General features: G+C 44.5%; 1 protein-coding gene across 1 annotated transcript in view; it reads right to left on the reverse strand.

The window, feature by feature from the left end:
- Positions 1-14,515, reverse strand: part of LOC115173247 (zinc finger transcription factor Trps1-like) — a 191,641-nt gene that overhangs the window by 120,732 nt on the left and 56,394 nt on the right. The window contains exon 4 of the mRNA XM_029731162.1: positions 8,823-10,036. Within this exon, the coding sequence (XP_029587022.1) occupies positions 8,823-10,036 (1,214 nt within the window). The remainder of the gene's footprint in view (positions 1-8,822; positions 10,037-14,515) is intronic.

A 14,515-nucleotide genomic window follows, 5' to 3' on the forward strand; every position in this document is an offset into this window, starting at 1 on the left:
TTGAGTTGTGCATAATTAAATTGGTGCATGTGTACTTATTATACGCATACAGCATACAGATAAAGAGGCTTTGAGCGGGAAATCTGTCAGACAGAGCGAGAGCTGCTGCTACACCATCTCAAACAGCAAATGTATAGGCAACAGAAGGATGGCTTCATCACCGTGTCACACACCACTTTGCAATGAGCTGGAGGCAGGATGCATTTTTAAAAACATAAACTCAGCAAAAAAAGAAACGTCCCTTTTTCAGGACCCTGTCTTTCAAAGATAATTCATAAAAATCAAAATAACTTCACAGATCTTCATTGTAAAGGGTTTAAACACTGTTTCCCATGCTTGTTCAATAAACCATAAACAATTAATGAACATGCACCTGTGGAACGGTCGTTAAGACACTAACAGTTTACAGACGGTAGGCAATTAAGGTCACAATTATGAAAACTTAGGACACTAAAGAGGCCTTTCTACGGACTCTGAAAAACACCAAAAGAAAGATGCCCAGGGTTCCTGCTCATCTGTGTGAACGTGCCCTAGGCATGCTGCAAGGAGGCATGAGGACTGCAGATGTGGCCAGGGCAATAAATTGCAATGTCCGTACTGTGAGACGCCTAAGACAGCGCTACAGGGAGACAGGATGGACAGCTGATCGTCCTCGCAGTGGCAGACCATGTGTAACAACACCTGCACAGGATTTGTACATCCGAACATCACACCTGCAGGACAGGTACAAGTTGGCACCAACAACTGCCTGAGTTACACCAGGAACGCACAATCCCTCCATTAGTGCTCAGACTGTCTGCAAAGTCGCCTATGGGAACAAACCCACCGTCGCTGGACCAGACAGGACTGGCAAAAAGTGCTCTTCACTGACGAGTCGCGGTTTTGTCTCACCAGGGGTGATGCTCGGATTTGTGTTTATCGTCAAATAAATTAGCGTTACACCGAGGCCTGTACTCTGGAGCAGGATCGATTTGGAGGTGGAGGGTCCGTCATGGTCTGGGGCGGTGTGTCACATCATCATCGGACTGAGCATGTTGTCATTGCAGGCAATTTTAACACTGTGTGTTACAGGGAAGACATCCTTCTCCCTCATGTGGTACCCTTCCTGCAGGCTCATCCTGACATGACCCTCCAGCATGACAATGCCACCAGCCATACTGCTCATTCTGTGCGTGATTTCCTGCAAGACAGGAATGACAGTGTTCTGCCATGGCCAGCAAGAGCCCGGATCTCAATCCCATTGAGCACGTCTGGGACCTGTTGGATCGGAGGGTAAGACTAGGGCCATTCCCCCCAGAAATGTCCGGGAACTTACAGTTGCCTTGGTGGAAGATCTCACAGCAAAAACTGGCAAATCTGGTGCAGTCCATGAGGAGGAGATGCACTGCAGTACTTAATGCAGCTGGTGGCCACACCAGATACTGACTGTTACTTTTGATTTTGACCCCCCCCTCCATTTGTTCAGGGACACATTATAACATTTCTGTTGGTCACATGTCTGTGGAACTTGTTCAGTTGATGTCTCAGTTGTTGAATCTTGTTATGTTCATACAAATATTTACACATGTTAAGTTTGCTGAAAATAAACACAGTTGATAGTGAGAGGACTTATTTTTTTATACTTTTTTTATACTTAATTTTCTGAAACCTCAACATTTTGCTACATATTATAAGGCACGTCTTACCTCGCTCCAAAGTAGCCTAGCCAAAATCAGACCATATCAGTGGAGGCAATTATTTGATATCAACTTTAATTCATTGTGCAGTAGCCAAAGGAACAATCCTAGTCATATTAACAACCCATGCTAGTTGCTGCATATTAGTTCTCCCCTCTTTCAAATTGTTTACAGATATTTTAATCTCTGTCACATGAAACTGCTCACATGTGTAGTGTGCTTTTGACAACAGTGTTTTTCCGCTAATTGCATAATGAACATTCGACCGTAGCTTCCTGCCTTGTGTACAGTGCTGTGCTAATAATGTGAAGAAATAATAGTTTATCAACATTTTAAAGTTAAATGTTCTGATCTGTTACATCAGACTTATTGCTTTTAACGTTTTTTTTATGTAGCCTAGGCCTACTGGTTGTATGAACTTGGGATCTATCGTCCCACAACTGTCCCAGAGTCTGCTTGGAATAGGCTTTTTCTTTCTCGACAAGCTGACCAATAGAATCGGTCAACTTTTCTACTATGGGGGATAGTAGATTGACATAGGCTAGTCATTTTGCTTTTCATTACTTGTCTTGTTGGCTGAGAAAGAGTAAATGTGGTCAGTTATTCTAACACAGTGGTTCCCAACCAGGGGTACAATGGGGTTACTTAGTCTGTCCACAGGGAGTACTTCAGAAGACTCATGAGATCATAGACCTACTGGTAACATGCACATGAAGGGGTACTTCAGGGGTCCTCCGGGCAGAGCAAAACTCAGTTGGTAGTACAGTACTTCAGAACTCAGTTGGTGGTACAGTACTTTAGAACTCAGTTGGTGGTACAGTACTTTAGAACTCAGTTGGTGGTACAGTACTTTAGAACTCAGTTGGTGGTACAGTACTTTAGAACTCAGTTGGTGGTACAGTACTTTAGAACTCAGTTGGTGGTACAGTACTTTAGAACTCAGTTGGTGGTACAGTACTTTAGAACTCAGTTGGTGGTACAGTACTTCAGAACTCAGTTGGTGGTACAGTACTTCAGAACTCAGTTGGTGGTACAGTACTTCAGAACTCAGTTGGTGGTACAGTACTTTAGAACTCAGTTGGTGGTACAGTACTTTAGAACTCAGTTGGTGGTACAGTACTTTAGAACTCAGTTGGTGGTACAGTACTTCAGAACTCAGTTGGTGGTACAGTACTTCAGAACTCAGTTGGTGGTACAGTACTTTAGAACTCAGTTGGTGGTACAGTACTTTAGAACTCAGTTGGTGGTACAGTACTTTAGAACTCAGTTGGTGGTACAGTACTTCAGAACTCAGTTGGTGGTACAGTACTTTAGAACTCAGTTGGTGGTAGAGTACTTTAGAACTCAGTTGGTGGTAGAGTACTTCAGAACTCAGTTGGTGGTACAGTACTTCAGAACTCAGTTGGTGGTACAGTACTTTAGAACTCAGTTGGTGGTACAGTACTTTAGAACTCAGTTGGTGGTACAGTACTTCAGAACTCAGTTGGTGGTACAGTACTTTAGAACTCAGTTGGTGGTACAGTACTTCAGAACTCAGTTGGTGGTACAGTACTTTAGAACTCAGTTGGTGGTAGAGTACTTCAGAACTCAGTTGGTGGTACAGTACTTTAGAACTCAGTTGGTGGTACAGTACTTTAGAACTCAGTTGGTGGTAGAGTACTTCAGAACTCAGTTGGTGGTACAGTACTTTAGAACTCAGTTGGTGGTACAGTACTTTAGAACTCAGTTGGTGGTAGAGTACTTCAGAACTCAGTTGGTGGTACAGTAACCGAAAAAAGGGTGGGAACCACTGAACTAACATCAGAATTTGGAAAGAAGGACCGCACATCGTTAAATCCTGGACTTGCATGTTCTGTTAACAGGAATTACCGCAATCTACGTGTGATTTCTGTCATTCTGAACACTGTGGGTGGACACCCTAATCAGGTTCTGCAGCCAACGCATAGGGGTCCGGTAAATTTCTCAAATGTTCGGTAAATTAAAATGCTGCCGGTCAAATGTCCAGCGCCACATTTTCCTAACAGAAACCATGGTGTGTGTGTTTTTGTGTATATTGTGTGTGTGTGTACATTGTGTGTGTGTATATATTGTGTTTGTGTATAAAGTGTGTGTGTGTGTGTGTGTGTGTGTGTGTGTGTGTGTGTGTGTGTGCGTGCGTGCGTGCGTGTGTTTAGTCTCTGCAGGCTTCTCTGATTATCTAAACTGTTTACATCTCAAAAGACTGCTGCACCAGGCCAAGAGGCCAGCCTCTAATGAACGTCCTGAACATCTGTGGTTTTTCCAAGGCAGCGCATCCAACAATATGCACCCGACTCCCAACATGTATGAGCAGACACTCACTACCATACACGATAATGCGTCAAATCTAGCATGTACTCTCACGCACATACACAAAATGAGATACAGAGACACACAGAGAAACACACACTCAGCCAAAGCACCTATTCTTCGGGCTAGCATAGCGCAGTTTTTTTTCAACATAAAACAACTTTTCCTCCAAGCCCAGAAAACAGACGACATACAACATCAATGACAGCTTCCTGAGAATAAACGGACAAGTGTGCAACCTGAGACACAATGGTTGTTTTCCGTGGTTTAATTAGAGGGGAGTTATGGTGAGTAATAAAGACAGAGCCTCCTCTACGTCCAGTACTTCCAGACACAAACACATTCACTTATTATGACTCTCTCTCTCTCTCTCTCTCTCTCTCTCTCTCTCTCTCTCTCTCTCTCTCTCTCTCTCTCTCTCTCTCTCTCTCTCTCTCTCTCTCTCTCTCTCTCTCTCTCTCTCTCTCTCTCTCTCTCTCTCTCTCTCTCTCTCTCTCTCTCTCTCTCTCTCTCTCTCTCTCTCTCTCTCTCTCTCTCTCTCTCTCTCTCTCTCTCTCTCTCTCTCTCTCTCTCTCTCTCTCTCTCTCTCTCTCTCTCTCTCCTCTCTCTCTCTCTCTCTCTCTCTCTCTCTCTCTCTCTCTCTCTCTCTCTCTCTCTCTCTCTCTCTCCTCTCTCTCTCTCTCTCTCTCTCTCTCTCTCTCTCTCTCTCTCTCTCTCTCTCTCATTTGTTGTGCCAAGTGTGATATCGCTCCTAAATAGCGAGGGCTAATGTTCCTATCCACCCAGTAAGGACAGCAGGCTAGTCTATTTTTATTGGTATGTAACTGTTATGAAAGTTGTATTGTCAATTTGTTTTGTATTTAAACGCCATTTTAAACATGTACATGACAATGCAACAAAATGTCCCCATGTGGAAAATAATGTCAGTAAAGTAAAGATGCTATGGCACCACTGATGGTATGGCACCACTGATGGTATGGCACTACTGATGGTATGGCACCACTGATGGTATGGCACCACTGATGGTATGGCACCACTGATGGTATGGCACTACTGATGGTATGGCACAACTGATGGTATGGCACAACTGATGGTATGGCACAACTGATGGTATGGCACCACTGATGCTATGGCACCACTGATGCTATGGCACTACTGATGCTATGGCACCACTGATGCTATGGCACCACTGATGGTATGGCACCACTGATGGTATGGCACCACTGATGGTATGGCACTACTGATGCTATGACACCACTGATGGTATGGCACCACTGATGGTATGACACCACTGATGGTATGGCACCACTGATGCTATGGCACCACTGATGCTATGGCACCACTGATGGTATGGCACCACTGATGGTATGGCACCACTGATGGTATGGCACCACTCATGGTATGGCACTACTGATGGTATGGCACCACTGATGGTATGGCACTACTGATGGTATGGCACCACTGTACTCAATGTGATTGGAGTATCTGCACTCTCTGTAAAATACATTCAAATGCTTTTATTGATTCTTTTTACAATAAACAGGTTTTTGGGGCTAAAAACCCAATGTCTGTGTCAGTAAAAGTATTGAGTGGATGTAATTTGTTCGCTATGAAATGAAACTCCCTTAGCTATGCACCAGTGAATGCACTCAATACTGGGTATTTTACGGGGGTCTGGTCGGCGCGGAGCTGTGAGGTGAACTGGACTGAATCCCACCAGTGTGACGGACAGATCCCCCTGACATCACAGAGGAAATGGAAACTCTGGCCCAGCACGACTGGTAACTGGGCTGCCGGTGCCTCTCTCCCTGAGGACGAGCAGGGGGGGAGGAGGAGGGAGCTGGAAGGGTTTTCCTAACCCTGTACACTGTACAGATTGAAGCAAACAAGGGAGTGATGGTCTAGGACTGGGGGGTCTGAGCTGGAGAGGCTAGGGATAAAACATAGTTTTATTTTTATTTATTTAACTAGGAAAGTCAGTTAAGAACAAATTCTTATTTACAATGACGGTCTAGGAACAGTGGGTTAACTGCCTTGTTCAGTGGCAGAACGACAGATTTTTACCTTATCAGCTTGGGGATTCGATCTAGCAACCATTCGCCCCTACAGTGAGGACTGAGCTGGACTTTGTCTAGAGAGGTGAACATTTTAAAAGCATTGCAGAAAATCAGCCTTCAACAAGTGATAGGTTAATCAGTGAGATTGAATTAATCACACTTACAAAGACAACTAAATAAGTCAAAAAAGCCCAACTCAAAGTTAATAACAGAAGAAAAGGGCAGGCTTTATAAATATGTTTCCCCTGACATGCTGGCTAACTCAGAATAAATACGTTTCCCCTGACCTGCTGGCTAACTCAGTATAAATACGTTTCCCCTGACCTGCTGGCTAACTCAGTATAAATACGTTTCCCCTGACCTGCTGGCTAACTCAGTATAAATACGTTTCCCCTGACCTGCTGGCTAACTCAGTATAAATACGTTTCCCCTGACCTGCTGGCTAACTCAGAATAAATACGTTTCCCCTGACCTGCTGGCTAACTCAGAATAAATATGTTTCCCCTGACCTGCTGGCTAACTCAGTATAAATACGTTTCCCCTGACCTGCTGGCTAACTCAGTATAAATACGTTTCCCCTGACCTGCTGGCTAACTCAGTATAAATACGTTTCCCCTGACCTGCTGGCTAACTCAGTATAAATACGTTTCCCCTGACCTGCTGGCTAACTCAGTATAAATACGTTTCCCCTGACCTGCTGGCTAACTCAGTATAAATACGTTTCCCCTGACCTGCTGGCTAACTCAGTATAAATACGTTTCCCCTGACCTGCTGGCTAACTCAGTATAAATACGTTTCCCCTGACCTGCTGGCTAACTCAGTATAAATACGTTTCCCCTGACCTGCTGGCTAACTCAGTATAAATACGTTTCCCCTGACCTGCTGGCTAACTCAGTATAAATACGTTTCCCCTGACCTGCTGGCTAACTCAGTATAAATACGTTTCCCCTGACCTGCTGGCTAACTCAGTATCAATACGTTTCCCCTGACATGCTGGCTAACTCAGTATAAATACGTTTCCCCTGACCTGCTGGCTAACTCAGTATAAATACGTTTCCCCTGACCTGCTGGCTAACTCAGTATAAATACGTTTCCCCTGACCTGCTGGCTAACTCAGTATCAATACGTTTCCCCTGACATGCTGGCTAACTCAGTATAAATACGTTTCCCCTGACCTGCTGGCTAACTCAGTATAAATACGTTTCCCCTGACCTGCTGGCTAACTCAGTATAAATACGTTTCCCCTGACATGCTGGCTAACTCAGTATAAATACGTTTCCCCTGACATGCTGGCTAACTCAGTATAAATAAGTTTCCCCTGACCTGCTGGCTAACTCAGTATAAATACGTTTCCCCTGACATGCTGGCTAACTCAGTATAAATACGTTTCCCCTGACATGCTGGCTAACTCAGTATAAATACGTTTCCCCTGACATGCTGGCTAACTCAGTATAAATATGTTTCCCCTGACCTGCTGGCTAACTCAGTATAAATACGTTTCCCCTGACATGCTGGCTAACTCAGTATAAATACGTTTCCCCTGACCTGCTGGCTAACTCAGTATAAATACGTTTCCCTTGACTCAGCGTAGAATCATCTAATATATCCCGAGAAGACACGGTTTGTTGCATTTATACCCACCTATTGATTTCTCAGCGCTCTGGCACTGCGTCTGTAAAGGCTTCAAGTGGACATATGGATCAAGCTACTGCACAAGACTCACTTATATCAATACATTCCAAAACAGCCGAATCTAAACAGGCGGCTGAGCTGAAACAGAATGTAATTGGTTTAATGTAATTGATATCTTATGTGGAGGCATTACAGAGTGCAATAGAGTGCAATTCCTGATTTCAGTGGCAGTTATCTTCGGTGGCAGTTGTCCTCAGACAAACACACACGCACACAGGCAGGCATGCACAGACACATGCATACACACACACACAACAAACACACACGCACACAAACACACGGATCCACACCTGCCAAAGGCAAGACTAAATCTAAAATCACAAAGGGGTTACAGAATTACCTGACTTAACATTTCACTATTGATTCCCTAAAGTTGATTAACTGCACGTACTGTGTGTGACTGCGCAAGTCTGTTGTTCATTATGAGCAAAACTGGATTTACTTATTCAACGTCACAAAAACAGATAATCTCATAACCCTAAATTGAACTAAGAACAATGTCAACAATGCTTACACTAGCTGGAATCTAGCACTGAGCCATGATGCATGATACCATACTAAACTAACATTATTACCAATGATGATCAGGTTTTCAATAGGAAGCTGAACCAAACCTTTAAAGTCCATTGTGCCACTTGTCAACCTCATATTCATTATATCGAGCACCATACATACCAGTGTCTGCATATGTCAAAATGGTGCGTTTACTGTATGTTCTATGGTTAAGAAGATAAGAAGAACGGTCCTAAAGAATGTATTTTTCCAAACCTTTACCTTCTCGACCGGCCGACTAACTACAACATGTGAGCAACAAGAGAGCATTGCGTAAAAGGGGACATCACAAGGAGTTCCTAGAAGTTCTATTGAGTTCCAAGGAGTTCCAAGGAGTTCCAAGGAGTTCCAAGGAGTTTCAAGGAGTTTCAAGGAGTTTCAAGGAGTTTCAAGGAGTTTCAAGGAGTTCCAAGGAGTTCTAATGAGTTCCAATGAGTTCCAAGAAGTCTGCACATGTATTATATTTTGCCTTTCTAATAACATTCTAACTCCAACTCAACTCAACCCCCCCACTCACCTGTAGTGACGAAAGATCTCCTCCTCCACATCTGTGATGAAATGGCACTTAGTGCATGAGTGCTCCCCGTGAGGGCCCTTGGGGGCAGAGTACCTCCCCGTCTCAGCTCCCTCCTGTTCGGGCTTGACCTCCAGCACGCCGTGGGTGGCATGGGTGCTGTCGTAGTGCAGCAGAAGCAGGTCGATGTCGCTGGTGGCGTAGGGACACTGGTCACACAGGTGGGTGACGCTGGGCCTGGGAGTTGGGGAGCTGCCCTGGGGGGACAGCTGGAGGAAAAGGAGGGCGCAGTGGGAGCATGCGCTCTTCCTACAAGCAAACGGGTAGGAGATCTCCCCCAGGTGCTTCTCGGGGCTGCAGAGGCCACGCGGGCAGAACGGGCAGTGCTTGATGGTGCATTTGTGGATGCTGTGGGCCTGCTGGTAGTGGCGGAGCAGAGGCGCCACCACAATAACCTCAGGCCCGTGGTTCATGGAGTAGCGGAAGTCACAGAACTGGCAGTTGTAGCTGGTCACCACCATCTCCGGATCCGTTGCGCCCATCGAGCCACTCGTTCCTGTCTTGTCTTTCCTCCGGCTGTGGGGGTCTCTCTCTCCGTCCCTGGATTTGCTGCTCCTTCGCTCCCTCTTGGCTGGGCTGCCCTCCCTGGTCCCCCCTCCTCCTCCTCCAGGCTGTCTGTGTCTCTTCTCATAATGCTCCAGGAGGCGTTGTGAGCTGGGCGACTCACAGCTGAAGCTGCAGTACTTACACCGGTAATAGGCCACCGCTGTGGCGCCGCCATCAGACCCCGTACAGCCAGGCGAGTCTGTGGCCCTGCCATCGGCCCCCGTCCAGCCAGGTGAGTCTGTGGCCCCACCGTCAGACCCCGTCCAGCCCGGCGAGTCCGTGGCGTGGATGGGGACGGAGTAGCCAGCCACCGAGTCGTCCTCAGCACGGACCGCCACCCGGTCCTCCCACTTTCCCAATTCCGCCCCCTCCACGCCACCACCCCGTGTCACATCGTTCCCCTTCCTGTCCGAGGGCTTGTCGTCATTTGGCAGCGGCGGGGGCTGGGACTTCATCTTGTTGGGGTGGGCAGAAAGGAAGTGTTGCTCCAGCTCCCCTGACGAGCTTCCCATGTAGGTGAAGTTACAGAACTTGCAGCGGAAGTACTTGGTGTTTCCCTGACAGTCCGGAGTCTTCCTCCCGATGCCGATGAAGGTATCTCCCAGCGTCACCTGGAGCACAATGAGGAAAGAAACTTCTGTAACTCATGTTGATTATGCATTTCACTAGAATTTATTTTCTTTCTTCCCCTGATTTACTTTTATCTTATGTTTTCTTTTGTGTTATTTGTAAATTGTTATTTGTAACAATTTGTAAAAAATAAATCATCTACTCTTTATTTTTTGTAATAAATATTTGGAAGAGCTCCACGCAATTTTAATTTGTCTTTTAATTCTGATCATATTGTTTTCTATTTCTTCTTGTGTACAAATACATATATATATTTGAATAAAAACAGATACATGTGTGAGTCAGTCATCTAGGCACTGAAAAAAAAACCTAATGACATCACGCACCCAGACAATAAGCTACACGATAAGGCCATGATACCAGGAAAGAAAAGTTAAAGCTTATGATGTATATAATCTATTATCTATATCTACAGAGAGGTATAGCTCTGTTTAGAATGGTTTTTGGGATGAATTGAATTAAGCAGATAAGGAGATGTTAGGGATCAAACTAGAACACCTAGTTTAAGAACAGCTGATAGAACAATCTAGAACATCTGGGGTAAGAACAGCTGATAGATCAAACTAGAACACCTGGGGTAAGAGCAGCTGATAGATCAAACTAGAACACCTGGGGTAAGAGCAGCTGATAGATCAATCTAGAACATCTGGGGTAAGAGCAGCTGATAGAACAAACTAGAACACCTGGGGTAAGAGCAGCTGATAGATCAAACTAGAACACCTGGGGTAAGAGCAGCTGACATGATAAATCTAGAACATCTGGGGTAAGAGCAGCTGATAGATCAAACTAGAACACCTGGGGTAAGAGCAGCTGATAGATCAATCTAGAACATCTGGGGTAAGAGCAGCTGATAGAACAATCTAGAACACCTGGGGTAAGAACAGCTGATAGAACAATCTAGAACACCTGAGGTAAGAACAGCTGATAGAACAATCTAGAACACCTGGGGTAAGAGCAGCTGCTTTATATGGTAATACATGCTGTATAACAATGTCTATTAGACATGATCAAATATGAATTCCCTCGTGTTATTGAAGAAGAGAAATGGCAAACTTGAGATCGTTTTGATGATCAAGTTGACAATGCAGTCAACCAGAAGCAGTGTGATAGAACAAAGGGGTTTATATCAGAATACTACTAAAGAAACACGTGATCCCTAATAATACACAACAAATCCAATCTCTATTTCCAAGTATTTTCGATGCTTGTGCAAGCGTGAACATCGAGTGCCTGGCAGGGATCCAGCAGTCAAGGTTGTTGTCTAGTAAGCGCAACAAAACCAAACCAACCTTGCAATCGAACATGTTCCCTGAATTTCAACAATCTACGCACCTTGACCTCCAACAAATGGCTCCAACAAATGGCTCAAATCGGAAACATAAGTGTTGCTGTGTGAAATATCCCGGAGACAGAGACGTTCTATAATGGGAAGGTTATCCAGTGTGTGTAAGAGGGAGGTCTTGATCCTGGCATGTGGTTAAAGCAGCCTGGTGTCATTTTCTAGACGATGAGAAATGACTTTTAATCCCAGCCCCCGTCCCCGCAGAAGGCCTTTTGGTAAATAAAAATGTGTTCTTAACTGACTTGCCTAGTTAAATGAAGGTTAAGTAAAATAAATCAAAATAAAATGACAAACAGAGTGGGTCGCTCCTAAAACTGCCTGAAGAGATTAGCTTAATAGACCATTTATTATACAGTGAGGGGAAAAAGTATTTGATCCCCTGCTGATTTTGTACGTTTGCCCACTGACAAAGAAATAATCAGTCTATCATTTTAATGGTAGGTTTATTTGAACAGTGAGAGACAGAATAACAACAAAAAAATCCAGAAAAAAACGCATGTCAAAAATGTTATGAATTGATTTGCATTTTAATGAGGGAAATAAGTATTTGACCCCTCTGCAAAACATGACTTAGTACTTGGTGGCAAAACCCTTGTTGGCAATCACAGAGGTCAGACGTTTCTTGTAGTTGGCCACCAGGTTTGCACACATCTCAGGAGGGATTTTGTCCGACTCTTTGCAGACCTTCTCCAAGTCATTAAGGTTTCGAGGCTGACGTTTGGCAACTCGAACTATCAGCTTCCTCCACAGATTTTCTATGGGATTAAGGTCTGGAGACGGGCTAGGCCACTCCATGACCTTAATGTGCTTCTTCTTGAGCCACTCCTTTGTTGCCTTGGCCGGGTGTTTTGGGTCATTGTCATGCTGGAATACCCATCCACGACCCATTTTCAATGCCCTGGCTGAGGGAAGGAGGTTCTCACCCAAGATTTGACGGTATATGGCCCCGTCCATCGTCCCTTTGATGCGGTGAAGTTGTCCTGTCCCCTTAGCAGAAAAACACCCCCAACGCATAATGTTTCCACCTCCATGTTTGACGGTGGGGATGGTGTTCTTGGGGTCATAGGCAGCATTCCTCCTCCTCCAAACATGGCGAGTTGAGTTGATGCCAAAGAGCTCCATTTTGGTCTCATCTGAACACAACACTTTCACCCAGTTGTCCTCTGAATCATTCAGATGTTCATTGGCAAACTTCAGACGGGCATGTATATGTGCTTTCTTGAGCAGGGGGACCTTGCGGGCGCTGCAGGATTTCAGTCCTTCACGGCGTAGTGTGTTACCAATTGTTTTCTTGGTGACTATGGTCCCAGCTGCCTTGAGATGATTGACAAGATTCTCCCGTGTAGTTCTGGGCTGATTCCTCACCGTTCTCATGATCATTGCAACTCCACGAGGTGAGATCTTGCATGGAGCCCCAGGCCGAGGGAGATTGACAGTTCTTTTGTGTTTCTTCCATTTGCAAATAATCACACCAACTGTTTTCACCTTCTCACCAAGGTGCTTGGCGATGGTCTTGTAATCCATTCCAGCCTTATGTAGGTCTACAATCTTGTCCCTGACATCCTTGGAGAGCTCTTTGGTCTTGGCCATGGTGGAGAGTTTGGAATCTGATTGATTTATTGCTTCTGTGGACAGGTGTCTTTTATACAGGTAACAAACTGAGATTAGGAGCACTCCCTTTAAGAGTGTGCTCCTAATCTCAGCTCGTTACCTGTATAAAAGACACCTGGGAGCCAGAAATCTTTCTGATTGAGAGGGGGTCAAATACTTATTTCCCTCATTAAAATGCAAATCAATTTATAACATTTTTGACATGCGTTTTTCTGGATTTTTGATGTTGTTATTCTGTCTCTCACTGTTCAAATAAACCTACCATTAAAATTATAGACTGATCATTTCTTTGTCAGTGGGCAAACATACAAAATCAGCATGGGATCAAATACCTTTTTCCCCCTCACTGTATGACTGGTCTACTCAGTCAAGCCAAATGTCCTCTGAAGTATTAGCAATAAAATAAATACAATGAAATACCAGAAGATGGAATGAAATATAAATCTATAAAACATTTAGTATTTTAACACACTTTGGGGATTTTAAGTGGGGGGAAAAAATGGAGCTTGTCTTACGTGAGGGATTGTCATAAATTACATAATTGACTGTACTTTGTTTGTTGCAATCTTGCAACAGTACTATGAAGTACTACTACAGTCCTATGAAGTACTACTACAGTCCTATAAAGTCTGTTATTCTCTGTCTTCTGAACGCAGTAAGACTATCTACTCGGAGATCAGTGGGTAAAAGTCTTACTGTGCCTCGCCAATGTCTCCAGAGTCCAGAGACTGCAAAGTGTCATTAGACCAGAGCAGCATCACAAGATTATAATATCATATTTAAAAATGATAAAGTGATATCCGCAGGCTCTCTCAGAGTGTACCTTTGTGAACATATGCAGTAGGCTATAAATAAACGTTCACCCATAATGTTGACTCCCAAAAAATAACAATATGCAAAAGGTCTGTCTGGTCAGGTATTCACTGGGATTTTCTTCTCACAGACACACACACACACACACACACACACACACACACACACACACACACACACACACACACACACACACACACACACACACACACACACACACACACACACACACACACAAACATAACGTGACCATTAGAGAGAGAGAAAAAAGGTGACAGCCATACCAACACATCAGCCCACTTAGTCTGAGACAGTCTGAATATTTCAAAGAGGAAAACAACATTAGAGGTAGCCTAATTACAATCTGTGGTGGGCTAAAAGGCCAAATGGCCCTGCCTGCTGTATGATATGGCATTAAGAGGCCCAGACCCCGGGACAAACTCACCTCATTTACAAGGAACACTAGAGTTAAATGCACCACTCGAATTGTAAACATGACATTGTTGAAGTGGAGGGAGAAACCGCATGCAGCGAAAGCTGTGCAGATAAATGGCTCTGACATCTGTTCATTACCCCTCATTTAAAATAAATCGAGTTCCCTGTTTTCACTGGCTCCCTCTCCCTTCCCTACAATCTTTTCTCCCTTTTCATTGGGTAATGAGAAATGAGCAGCCTTCGATGTTACTGCATGGAA

The sequence above is a fragment of the Salmo trutta genome, chromosome 34, assembly GCF_901001165.1.
Source record: "Salmo trutta chromosome 34, fSalTru1.1, whole genome shotgun sequence".
Taxonomy (NCBI): Eukaryota; Metazoa; Chordata; class Actinopteri; order Salmoniformes; family Salmonidae; genus Salmo; species Salmo trutta.